This window comes from Musca vetustissima, unplaced genomic scaffold (genome assembly GCF_032173495.1).
Source record: "Musca vetustissima isolate MV318-11 ecotype Yass unplaced genomic scaffold, APGP_CSIRO_Mvet_v1 utg99353, whole genome shotgun sequence".
Lineage (NCBI taxonomy): Eukaryota > Metazoa > Arthropoda > Insecta > Diptera > Muscidae > Musca > Musca vetustissima.
The window spans coordinates 566-13880 of record NW_026883433.1 but is presented as its reverse complement, the minus strand read 5'-3'; the positions used below and the strand labels follow the sequence as shown (position 1 = coordinate 13880).

The 13315-nt window shown below is 35.2% G+C and overlaps 2 protein-coding genes across 2 annotated transcripts; both read left to right on the top strand.

Moving 5' to 3' along the window:
- Positions 1-3161: 3161 nt before the first annotated feature.
- On the top strand, positions 3162-7222 carry LOC133330299 (probable cytochrome P450 28a5). Its single transcript, XM_061538746.1, has 6 exons — positions 3162-3351; positions 3433-3571; positions 6368-6475; positions 6545-6652; positions 6718-7141; positions 7212-7222. Exons 1-6 carry the CDS (start codon positions 3164-3166, stop codon positions 7220-7222), a joined length of 978 nt encoding a protein of 325 aa, XP_061394730.1. The 5' UTR covers positions 3162-3163.
- A 3118-nt stretch (positions 7223-10340) lies between these two features.
- On the top strand, positions 10341-12638 carry LOC133330297 (sodium channel protein Nach). The gene is made up of 7 exons (XM_061538744.1): positions 10341-10495; positions 11582-11679; positions 11745-11856; positions 11920-12073; positions 12132-12277; positions 12346-12427; positions 12495-12638. The coding sequence occupies exons 1-7, from the start codon at positions 10341-10343 to the stop codon at positions 12636-12638; spliced, it is 891 nt and encodes a 296-aa protein (XP_061394728.1).
- Positions 12639-13315: the final 677 nt, after the last annotated feature.

Here is a 13315-nt window from a genome sequence, read left to right as displayed (position 1 = left end):
TTTCTTCCAATCTTAGTTCAAATTCGAAGATGGGGAATATCGGTCCACTTCTTCTGGAACCTCCATACAGGGACTAGGTCTAAATGCGGGTTATAGTTCATTATCGTACCTTACGTTCACCTCCGCAGGTGAAATGATTACATCAGAGTCTTAGAACCAAACTCAAAACGCGGAACAAATCAGATAACCATTTTAATATAAAAAGGGGGTTATATGGGGACTACCCCAAAATGAGGGCGAATATTAATAATTTTTTGGTAGGGAGATTTGGTACCATATACGGCTACAAAATATCAATTTGCAGCAAATTCGGTTGAAAAACGCGCTCAGAAAACGTGGGCCTTGAACATTTTGTGGAGACATTTAGTACCCAATAAGAATCTAATACAGTAAATTTCAGCGAATTCGGTTGAAAAACGCGCTCAAGAACCCAAAAATACGGAAAATTGGGGGAGCTATGCCTAAACGTGGTCCGATAAAGCCCATCATCGAACTTGACCTGCCTGCAGAAAAAAGACAATCCTATGCAAAAGTTCAGCACTCTATCTCAATTCCTTCAGAAGATAGCGTGATTACAACAGACGGACGGACGGACAGACTGACGGACGGACATGGCTAGACCGTCTTAGAATTTTACCCTGATCAGGAATATGTATACTTTATAGGGTCGAAAATGAATATTTCGATGAGTTACAAACGGAATGACAAAATTAATATACCCTCCATACTATGGTGGAAAAAAATCTTTGAAAAATCTTCTTTTAGAAATCCACGCCTGTGTTGAGCCTTGAAGAAAATTTCATTTAAAAATCCACGCTTTGAAAAATCTTCTTTTAGAAATCCACGCCTGTGTTGAGCCTTGAAGAAAATTTCATTTAAAAATCCACGCTTTGAAAAATCTTCTTTTAGAAATCCACGCCTGTGTTGAGCCTTGAAAATTTTTTCATTTAAAAATCCACGCCTGTGTTGAGCCTTGAAAATTTTTTCATTTAAAAATCCACGCCTGTGTTGAGCCTTGAAAATTTTTTCATTTAAAAATCCACGCCTGTGTTGAGCCTTGAAAATTTTTTCATTTAAAAATCCACGCCTGTGTTGAGCCTTGAAAATTGTTTCATTTAAAAATCCACGCCTGTGTTGAGCCTTGAAAATTGTTTCATTTAAAAATCCACGCCTGTGTTGAGCCTTGAAAATTTTTTCATTTAAAAATCCACGCCTGTGTTGAGCCTTAAAAATTTTTTCATTTAAAAATCCACGCCTGTGTTGAGCCTTGAAAATTTTTTCATTTAAAAATCCACGCCTGTGTTGAGCCTTGAAAATTTTTTCATTTAAAAATCCACGCCTGTGTTGAGCCTTGAAAATTTTTTCATTTAAAAATCCACGCCTGTGTTGAGCCTTGAAAATTTTTTCATTTAAAAATCCACGCCTGTGTTGAGCCTTGAAATTTTTTTCATTTAAAAATCCACGCCTGTGTTGAGTCTTGAAAATTTTTTAATTTAAAAATCCACGCCTGTGTTGAGCCTTGAAAATTTTTTCATTTAAAAATCCACGCCTGTGTTGAGCCTTGAAATTTTTTTCATTTAAAAATCCACGCCTGTGTTGAGCCTTGAAAATTTTTTCATTTAAAAATCCACGCCTGTGTTGAGCCTTGAAAATTTTTTCATTTAAAAATCCACGCTTTGAAAAATCTTCTTTTAGAAATCCACGCCTGTTGTACGCCTTGAAAAAATCTTGAGCCTTCAAAAAATCTTCTTTTAGAAATCCACGCCTGTTCTACGCCTTGAAAAAATCCTGAGCCTTCAAAAAATCTTCTTTTAGAAATCCACGCCTGTTCTACGCCTTGAAAAAATCTTGAGTCTTCAAAAAATCTTCTTTTAAAAATCCACGCCTGTACTACGCATTGAAAAATCTTGAGTCCTTCAAAAAATCTTCTTTTAAAAATCCACGCCTACAACTCTGATGTTCCTTCAAAAAATCTTCTTTTAAAAATCCACGCCTATAGCTCTGATGGTCCTTCAAAAAATCTTCTTTTAAAAATCCACGCCTATAGCTCTGATGGTCCTTCAAAAAATCTTCTTTTAAAAATCCACGCCTATAGCTCTGATGGTCCTTCAAAAAATCTTCTTTTAAAAATCCACGCCTGTACTACGCCTTGAAAAATCTTGAGCCTTGAAAAATCTTGAGCCTTGAAAAATCTTGAGCCTTGAAAAAACTTCTTTTAAAAATCCAAGCCTGTTCTACGCCTTGAAAAAATCTTGTGCCTTCAAAAAAACTTCGTTTAAAAATCCACGCCTGTTCTACGCCTTGAAAAAATCTTGAGCCTTCAAAAAAACTTCGTTTAAAAATCCACGCCTGTTCTACGCCTTGAAAAAATCTTGAGCCTTCAAAAAATCTTCTTATAAAAATCCACGCCTGTTCTACGCCTTGAAAAAATCTTGAGCCTTCAAAAAATCTTCTTTTAAAAATCCACGCCTGTTCTACGCCTTGAAAAAATCTTGAACCTTCAAAATACCTTCCTTTAAAAAGCCACGCCTTTGTTAAGCCTTGAAAAAATCTTGTTTGAAAATACCACGCCTTTCATCTTTAAAAATGCCACGCCTGCGTTCAGCCTTGAAAAAATTCATTTCAAAATTTCGTCTTTAAAAATCAACCCCTTTTGTGACCCTTGAAAACATCTTCTTTGAACACCAACGCCTGTTTTGATCCTTGAAACAATTTTATTTTAAAAATCTACGCCTGTAGTGACCCTTGAAAAAATATTTTTTTATTATGACATATGCCTGTTTGCGTGCATTCCACATTTCGACTTAATTCAATTTAGATCTCACTGATGTTATTTGTAAATTAACCCATTTGCAACATATATGCGGGTTTAAAAATTGAATGTGAGCTCAGATTCAGTGTTCAGGCATTAAAAAAAAAAACTTAGAATACGCACCCTTATTCAAAATAGAAAATAATGATTTAGTACAATTTATAAATATTCATTCATTATAGGACAGACCTACGCAATAACACTTTCACCAAAAAAACATAAAAACATCACAACGAACCCAGTTATATTTGTTGCACGTTGCAGCAAACACCGGTTGTGTCGCATCTACATATTTCAGTTCCGTGTCATTTTCTTTTTTTTTCAAAAACTAAAAATCGCGCGAGAGAAATCATGATAACAATAATTCTCTGGCTGATGTGTTTCAATTTCATTCTGTTGTATATTTTTCTGGTTTGGAATTTTGACTATTGGAAAAAACGCGGTGTCACTGGCCCCAAACCAAGACCATTTTTGGGCAATTTTCCAAGTGTGTTTACCCAAAAAAGTCACATTTCGTGTGACATACGAGAAATTTATGAGTGAGTGTAATTGTGTGTTTGTATGTGAGTTCTTAATTGGCTTCTATGATTGCATCTTCTTCTGTTTCTTGGAAAACCTAGAGCCTACAAGACAACCGATAACTATGTGGGGATTTTCAACTGCAGAACACCATTGCTGATGATAACAAATGCCGATTTAATAAAACAAATATTGGTTAAAGATTTTCAAAAATTCCGAGATAACGAAATTTCGACAATGGTAAGTGCGACACAAAAAATTGTCAATATGGGGCAGCACTCAATACACCTAATACTAGGCGTGGATTTTTTAAAGAATATTTATACCCTTCACCACACTGTGTTACAGGGTATTATGTCTTTGTGCATATGTTTGTAACAGGCAAAAATAATCGAGATAGACCCATGGTTCCTTTTGAGAATATGCATAGAATCACTTTCTAAGTCGATTTATGCATGTCCGTCCGTCCGTCGGTCCATGTTAAATTGTAAACAAAGTACAGGTCGCATTTATGATCCGAATTGGATGAAATTTGACACAGCTCATTTGTTTGGCCCAAGGACGAACCCTATTGAAATTGGGAAAAATCGTTTCAGATTTAGATATAGTTCCCATATATATGTTCGTCCGATTTATGGTAATTGGTGCACCCAAGTCCCTATATATCTTTCGATTTGCACGAAATTTGGCACAACGTACTAAATTAAGTCTAGAATGAAATGTGCAAAGTTTCGTGAAAATCGGTTCAGATTTAGATATAGCTCCCATATATAGCTTCGCCCGATTTTAGGTAAATAGTCCACCAAAATCCCTGGACATCTTTTGATCTGCCCGATTTTGGCATAGTGTACTGAATTAAGTCTAGAATGATGTGTGAAAAGTTTTGGAAAAATCGATTCAGATTTGGATATAGCTCCCATATATAGCATCGCCCGATTTTATGTAAATATTCCACTAAAGTCCTTGGAAATCGTTTGACTTGCACGACATTTGGCACAGCGTAATAAATAAGGTCTAGAATGATGTTTGCCAAGTTTCGTGAAAATCGGTTCAGATTTAGATATAGCTCCTATATATTTCTTCGTCCGATTTAAGGTTAATTGTATACCAAAGTCCCTATATATCATTCGATTTGCACGAAATTTGACACTGCGTACTAAATTAAGTATAGAATGATGTGTGCAAAGTTTCGTGAAAATCGGTTCAGATTTAGATATAGCTCCCATATAAAGCTTCGCCCGATTTTAGGTAAATAGTCCACTAAAGTACCTGGAAATCTTTTGATGTGCACGAAATTTGACACAGAGTTATGAATAAGATCGAGAATGATGTCTGCTAAGTTTCGTGAAAATCGGTTCAGATTTAGATATAGCTCCCATATGTATTTTCATCCGATTTAAGGTAATTGGTGCACCAAAGACCCTATATATCTTTCCATTTGCACGAATTTTGGTATTAAATCAAGAATTAAGTCAAGAATGACTTTGCTAAGCTTCGTGGAAAGATCCATAGCTAGGCCGATTGATACATCGTACTGATGTTATATAAATTAGTCTCTGGCAAGTTTACCCGAAATCGGTTTAGATATAGATTTATAACAAAACGCGTTGTGTGTTACGATACATATGTAAAATATACCCAAAGTTGTGAAGGGTATCATATAGTCCGACTTTACTACTTTCCTTACTGGTTTTTCCATCGATCTATACAATGAGTGGATTATTTATAGAATAGTTTTTCATCGATCTATACAAAGCGTGGATTTTCTATACAATATTTTTTCATCGATCTATACAAGGCGTGGATTTTTTAAAGAATATTTTTTCCATCGATCTATACAAGGCGTGGATTTTTTAAAGAATATTTTTCCATCGATCTATACAAGGCGTGGATTTTTTAAAGAATATTTTTTCCATCGATCTATACAAGGCGTGGATTTTTTAAAGAATATTTTTTCCATCGATCTATACAAGGCGTGGATTTTTTAAAGAATATTTTTTCCATCGATCTATACAAGGCGTGGATTTTTTAAAGAATATTTTTTCCATCGATCTATACAAGGCGTGGATTTTTTAAAGAATATTTTTTCCATCGATCTATACAAGGCGTGGATTTTTTAAAGAATATTTTTTCCATCGATCTATACAAGGCGTGGATTTTTTAAAGAATATTTTTTCCATCGATCTATACAAGGCGTGGATTTTTTAAAGAATATTTTTTCCATCGATCTATACAAGGCGTGGATTTTTTAAAGAATATTTTTTCCATCGATCTATACAAGGCGTGGATTTTTTAAAGAATATTTTTTCCATCGATCTATACAAGGCGTGGATTTTTTAAAGAATATTTTTTCCATCGATCTATACAAGGCGTGGATTTTTTAAAGAATATTTTTTCCATCGATCTATACAAGGCGTTTTTTAAAGTTTTTTAAAGAATATTTTTTCCATCGATCTATACAAGGCGTGGATTTTTTAAAGAATATTTTTTCCATCGATCTATACAAGGCGTGGATTTTTTAAAGAATATTTTTTCCATCGATCTATACAAGGCGTGGATTTTTTAAAGAATATTTTTTCCATCGAATATTTTTTCCATCGATCTATACAAGGCGTGGATTTTTTAAAGAATATTTTTTTTAAAGAATATTTTTTCCATCGATCTATACAAGGCGTGGATTTTTTAAAGAATATTTTTTCCATCGATCTATACAAGGCGTGGATTTTTTAAAGAATATTTTTTCCATCGATCTATACAAGGCGTGGATTTTTTAAAGAATATTTTTTCCATCGATCTATACAAGGCGTGGATTTTTTAAAGAATATTTTTTCCATCGATCTATACAAGGCGTGGATTTTTTAAAGATCTATACAAGGCGTGGATTTGTTTAAAGAATTTTTTTTCCATCGATGGATTTTTTAAAGAATATTTTTTCTATATACAAGGCGTGGATTTTTTAAAGAATATTTTTTCCATCGATCTATACAAGGCGTGGATTTTTTAAAGAATGGATTTTTTATCAATTCTTAATTTCAGGTTGATGAAAAATCCGATTTTACCATGGCCAATAATCCTACAGCTATGAAAGGAGATGAATGGGTTGAACGAAGAGCTGAACTTCTTCCTGGTTTAGCAATGACAAGAGTGAGTGAGATAAATTACTTCTTCATAAAGCATTTAAAAAATAAAACTAATAATAATACCTCCATGCAGTTAAAATCTGGTTTCTCAGTGACATCAAAAATTTGCAAAAAGTTAATAAATCACATTGAAAGAGAAAGCAAATCGAAGGGATGCCCAGTCACATTTGACATTAACGAAGTAAGTTTGAAACACCACAAAATCATTTTAATAACATTTACTAATAAAATCTTTATTTCTTATAGCTCTCATTACGTTTGGCATGCGAAATAGTTAGCGACAGTGTATTGGGCCACAAAGCCGAAACATTTTCCTGCCGAAAACCTTTGGCGATTTTTCATCAAGTCAAAGCCTATTCCGAACAATCATTTATACACATTATCTATATGGTACTTACGGGACTACTGCCTTCCCTCAAGAAATACAAAAAATTGCGTTTTGTACGACAGTCGATAGAGAAGTATTTTGTACGGCTTATTCGCGATGCATTTCGAAAGAGACAACAACATGGAGAGCAAAGAACTCGTTCCGATTTCATAAACTATTTACTACAGTTACACGAAAGGAAACGTTTGAAGATGGATGAATTGACGGGGCATGCTTTGAGTGTCCTCTTGGACGGATATGTGACCATAGCCCAAGCGGTGGCACATTGTTTGCTATTGGTTCGTGGAAGAAATTTTTCTAAATTTTTTCGATTTAAAATTTAATTTTCTCTCTTTTTTTTGCAATTTATCAGTTAGCTCGTGATCCAGTACGCCAAAGAATGTCCACGCCTGCCTTGTGTTGGTCCCTGAAAAATATTATTTTAAAAAACCACGCCTGCATTGTGTTGGTCCCCGAAAAAAGCTTTTAAAAATCCACGCCTGCCTTGTGTTAGTCCCTGAAAAAATATTCTTTTAAAAATCCACGCCTGCCTTGTGTTAGTCCCTGAAAAAATATTCTTTTAAAAATCCACGCCTGCCTTGTGTTAGTCCCTGAAAAAATATTCTTTTAAAAATCCACGCCTGCCTTGTGTTAGTCCCTGAAAAAATATTCTTTTAAAAATCCACGCCTGCCTTGTGTTAGTCCCTGAAAAAATATTCTTTTAAAAATCCACGCCTGCCTTGTGTTAGTCCCTGAAAAAATATTCTTTTAAAAATCCACGCCTGCCTTGTGTTAGTCCCTGAAAAAATATTCTTTTAAAAATCCACGCCTGCCTTGTGTCAGTCCCTGAAAAAATATTCTTTTAAAAATCCACGCCTGCCTTGTGTTGGTCCCTGAAAAATATTCTTTTAAAAATCCACGCCTGCCTTGTGTTGGTCCCTGAAAAATATTCTTTTAAAAATCCACGCCTGCCTTGTGTTGGTCCCTGAAAAATATTCTTTTAAAAATCCACGCCTGCCTTGTGTTGGTCCCTGGAAAATATTCTTTTAAAAATCCACGCCTGCCTTGTGTCCCTGAAAAAAATATTCTTTTAAAAATCCACGCCTGTCTTGGTCCCTGAAAAAATATTCGTTTAAAAATCCACGCCTGTCTTGGTCCCTGAAAAAATATTCGTTTAAAAATCCACGCCTGCCTTGTGTTAGTCCCTGAAAAAATATTCGTTTAAAAATCCACGCCTGCCTTGTGTTAGTCCCTGAAAAAATATTCTTTTAAAAATCCACGCCTGCCTTGTGTTGGTCCCCTGAAAAAATATTCTTTTAAAAATCCACGCCTGAGAAAAAGTCATTAAAAAAATGAAAAAAAAGTCATTAAAAATATTCTTTTAAAAATCCACGCCTGCCTTGTGTTGGTCCCTGAAAAATATTCTTTTAAAAATCCACGCCTGCCTTGTGTTGGTCCCTGAAAAAATATTATTTTAAAAATCCACGCCTGCCTTGTGTTGGTCCCTGAAAAAATATTATTTTAAAAATCCACGCCTGCCTTGTGTTGGTCCCTGAAAAAATATTCTTTTAAAAATCCACGCCTGCCTTGTGTTGGTCCCTGAAAAATATTCTTTTAAAAAAATCACGCCTATAATAGCCCCTGAAAAATATTTCCTTAAAAATCCACGCCTTGTGTTGGTCCCTGAAAAAATATTCTTTTAAAAATCCACGCCTGCCTTGTGTTGGTCCCTGAAAAATATTCTTTTAAAAATCCACGCCTGCCTTGTGTTGGTCCCTGAAAAATATTCTTTTAAAAATCCACGCCTGCCTTGTGTTGGTCCCTTAAAAAATATTCTTTTAAAAATCCACGCCTGTATTGGCCCCTGAAAAAATATTCTTTTAAAAATCCACGCCTGTATGTTGGTCCCTGAAAAAATGTTCTTTTAAAAATCCACGCCTGCCTTGTGTTGGTCCCTGAAAAAATGTTCTTTTAAAAATCCACGCCTGCCTTGTGTTGGTCCCTGAAAAAATGTTCTTTTAAAAATCCACGCCTGCCTTGTGTTGGTCCCTGAAAAAATGTTCTTTTAAAAATCCACGCCTGCCTTGTGTTGGTCCCTGAAAAAATATTCTTTAAAAAATCCACGCCTTGTGTTGGTTCTTGACAAAAATATTTTTTTTTTTTTGTTAAATCCACGCCTTGTGTTGGTCCTTGAAAAAATATTCTTTTTGGTCCCTGAAAAATCCACGCCTGCCTTGTGTTGGTCCCTGAAAAATATTCTTTTAAAAATCCAGCCTGCCTTGTGTTGGTCCCTGAAAAAATATTCTTTTAAAAATCCACGCCTGCCTTGTGTTGGTCCCTTAAAAATATTCTTTTAAAAATCCACGCCTGCCTTGTGTTGGTCCCTGAAAAATATTCTTTTAAAAATCCACGCCTGCCTTGTGTTGGTCCCTGAAAAATATTCTTTTAAAAATCCACGCCTGCCTTGTGTTGGTCCCTGAAAAATATTCTTTTAAAAATCCACGCCTGCCTTGTGTTGGTCCCTGAAAAATATTCTTTTAAAAATCCACGCCTGCCTTGTGTTGGTCCCTGAAAAATATTCTTTTAAAAATCCACGCCTGCCTTGTGTTGGTCCCCTGAAAAAATATTCTTTTAAAAATCCACGCCTGCCTTGTGTTGGTCCCTGAAAAAAATTTTTTAAAAATCCACGCCTGCCTTGTGTTGGTCGCTGAAAAAATATTATTTTAAAAATCCACGCCTGCCTTGTGTTGGTCGCTGAAAAAATATTATTTTAAAAATCCACGCCTGCCTTGTGTTGGTCCCTGAAAAAATATTCTTTTAAAAATCCACGCCTGTGTTGGTTGGTCACGCCCACGCCTGCCTTGTGTTCTTTTAAAAATCCCCTGAAAAAATATAATAAGTGTTAAAAATAGCAAAAATCCACGCCTGCCTTGTGTTGGTCGCTGAAAAAATATTCTTTTAAAAATCCACGCCTGCCTTGTGTTGGTCCCTGAAAAAATATTCTTTTAAAAAATCCACGCCTGCCTTGTGAAAAAAAACAGTACAGTTATTTTATTTTGGAGTGTGAGATTAAGAAAAAATATTTTTAAAAAATCCATGTCAATGATGTTTGAATTTTTTTTAATCCACGAAAGCCGATACTTAATACAACCCGCTTCGTTTGTTAGATTGTATTCAAATGACATACAACAACGAATTACCTCCTCACTGGGGTTATTGTCATAGCTCACCCTCACGCATATAAGAATAGTATTTCTATTGTAATCGCGATAAATATCTGTCTATCTATTATTCAGGACAATTAAAATTATGTTACAACAATAACACCAAAATGCTTTTACGTTCGAAACATTTACGGCAATTAGCAAAGAAATCAAAATGAATAGAAAATTCGAATTTAGTTTTCCCTTTGATTTAGTTAGAAAACAAACCTTTCGCGGATAGAGCGGAAATTTTTAACACAAAAAATAAATTATTTTAATTTAAATCAAATAATAAAAAAATGGGCTCAAAGAAAAGTGTACGATTAAAGCAAATATTCGACACTGCGGTTATATTTCGTCGCAGTCTTATATATCAAACCAAAGAATTTTTTCAAAATTCAACATTGCATGGGGTGCGCTATATTGCGGAGACGGGCAGGCCAGTGGGTGAGAAGTAAGTACGAATATTTTTCGGGGACCAATACAGGGGTGGATTTTTAAAAGAATATTTTTTCAGGGACCAATACAGGCGTAAATTTTTAAAAGAATATTTTTTTAGGGACCAATACAGGTGTGGATTTTTAAAAAAATATTTTTTCAGAGACCAATACAGGCGTGGATTTTTAAAAGAATATTTTTTAAGGGACCAACACAAGGCAGGCGTGGATTTTTAAAAAAAATTTTTTCAGGGACCAACACATGGCAGGCGTGGATTTTTAAAAGGCGTGGATTTTTAAAAGAACATTTTTTCAGGGACCAACACAAGGCAAGCGTGAATATTTTTTCAGGGGACCAACACAAGGCAGGCGTGGATTTTTAAAATAATATTTTTTCAGGGGACCAACACAAGGCAGGCGTGGATTTTTAAAAGAATATTTTTTCAGGGGGCGTGGATTTTTAAAAGAATATTTTTTCAGGGACCAACACGCAGGCGTGGATTTTTAAAAGAATATTTTTTCAGGGACCAACACAAGGCAGGCGTGGATTTTTAAAAGATTTGTTTGAGGGACCCAGAAAGCCTCAGGCGTGGATTTTTAAAAGAATATTTTTCAGGGACCAACACAAGGCAGGCGTGGATTTTTAAAAGAATATTTTTCAGGGACCAACACAAGGCAGGCGTGGATTTTTAAAAGAATATTTTTCAGGGACCAACACAAGGCAGGCGTGGATTTTTAAAAGAATATTTTTGAGGGACCAACACAAGGCAGGCGTGGATTTTTAAAAGAATATTTTTCAGGGACCAACACAAGGCAGGCGTGGATTTTTAAAAGAATATTTTTCAGGGACCAACACAAGGCAGGCGTGGATTTTTAAAAGAATATTTTTCAGGGACCAACACAAGGCAGGCGTGGATTTTTAAAAGAATATTTTTTCAGGGGACCAACACAAGGCAGGCGTGGATTTTTAAAAGAATATTTTTTCAGGGGACCAACACAAGGCAGGCGTGGATTTTTAAAAGAATATTTTTCAGGGACCAACACAAGGCAGGCGTGGATTTTTAAAAGAATATTTTTAATGACTTTTTTTCATGAATTTCCAGATTCATGTGGTTTTGTTTCACATCAATTGGTGCTGTGACGGCTTTGGTTATTATTATGAGCCTATGGGAGAAATTTCAAACTAATCCCACAATAACAGGTTGGAACTATTTTGAATATACCACATTCGAAATTGAATATGTTATTTTTCCTATTCCAATATAGGTTTGGACACCGATTTCCACAATCAAAATGTTGTATTTCCCACAACAGTGGTGTGTCCGGAAATTGCCTTCGACCATGATAGAGCCTTTGAGGTGGCATTACATGATTTGGCGTATGTACCAAACCTGTTTCAATTCTCGACAGATAAATACACTTTTAAAATTATTTCTTTAAGGAACGATGATTATTCCTTGGCGGGCTATATTGTACCATTTCTGGAGTTATTACCCTCACTATCCTATGAGACCCTCAATGAGGCGGCTGTTATTGCAAGTTCCGTTGAAATGGAAGCGGTACATCAGAAAACATTGCGCAAGTGGGCGTTTGAGGTAATTTTTAAAATTTTTAATTTTTTTTATTTTCAATACAATTTTTATTTATTTGTAGTCTGTCATCAGTTGTAAAGATGTTCTTACAGAATGCAAATATCGCGATGAACCCATTAACTGCTGTGAAGCCTTTCAACCGGTCTACACCGAACATGGTTATTGTTTTGCCTTCAACAGTCGTTTCAAATCGACCGATGAAGCTGAGTAAGTAACAAGGTTAATTTTTGAAGAGAAATTCCGAAATGAAATACTATTTTGCAATTTTTTCAAAGCATAAATTCCGGAGCACCACATGATCTCTATGAAACCGATAAAAAGTGGGCTTTGTTTTTTGTCCCGAATAGCACGGTTAAGGTGAGAGGGGAAAATTGGAATGATGTTTTGGATTTGTTTTTCATTTGTATTGTCTTTTTATTTGCAGATCTATATTTTTTCCAATGAAGAATATTTTGGTCAGGATTTCAATCCTCAAATTGAATGGGCCGAAAATGAAGTTGTCGAGGTGCGCATCTCGAAAAAGAATACCTATACCACAGATGATGCCCGACAATTGTCGATTGGGTAAGATGAAGGCAGTCAGTCAGTCGATTTTGGTTTTCTGCAGAAAAAAATTCTCAGTATCAAACCTCTGGTAACTGATGGTGCTTCAAAGACCCTACGATTGTCCTATTGGCACGAAATAAGTTTTAATTTTTTATTTTTCAAATCGGTTCAGATTTATGATGAAATTGGTACACCACAGTTTATCCGATTGGGACGAAATTCTTTACATGGTACAAAATTATGCTTAGAGTAATATTTATGAGTTTTGTTGAAATCGGTTCAGATTTCGATATAGCTCCCATATTTCATGTCTATTGAATACCAAATACCCAAAGCTTGTCTGATTGGGACGAAATTTTGTACATCTTTTCAAAATGAGCTTAGAATGATGTGAATTGAGTTTTGTTGAAAATGGCTCAGATTCAGATATAGATCCCATATATTGTTCTGACCGATTTTATGTAAATGGTGCACCAAATACCCAAAGCTTGTCCGATTGGGACGAAATGTTGTATATCATACCAAATGAGGCTTGGGATGATATCTATTCAGTTTTGTTGAAATCGGCTTAGATTTAGATATAGCTCCTGTATATATTTTCAAAAAGTTTAGAAGCCCTGAGAAAGATAGTGGCAAGCATTGGAGGCATAATTCCCAGCAACATAAAGGAGGGAGCCGGTGTGAATATCACAGACTCCC

Bases quoted from the DNA above. Each gene is read 5' to 3' on its own strand.
- LOC133330299 (XM_061538746.1), top strand. From the start codon at position 3,164: ATGATAACAATAATTCTCTGGCTGATGTGTTTCAATTTCATTCTGTTG. The intron at 6,476-6,544 runs GTGAGTGAGATA...ACCTCCATGCAG, and splicing joins CTGGTTTAGCAATGACAAGA to TTAAAATCTGGTTTCTCAGT. The intron at 6,653-6,717 runs GTAAGTTTGAAA...TATTTCTTATAG, and splicing joins TCACATTTGACATTAACGAA to CTCTCATTACGTTTGGCATG.
- LOC133330297 (XM_061538744.1), top strand. From the start codon at position 10,341: ATGGGCTCAAAGAAAAGTGTACGATTAAAGCAAATATTCGACACTGCG. The intron at 11,680-11,744 runs GTTGGAACTATT...ATTCCAATATAG, and splicing joins AACTAATCCCACAATAACAG to GTTTGGACACCGATTTCCAC. The intron at 12,074-12,131 runs GTAATTTTTAAA...ATTTATTTGTAG, and splicing joins TGCGCAAGTGGGCGTTTGAG to TCTGTCATCAGTTGTAAAGA.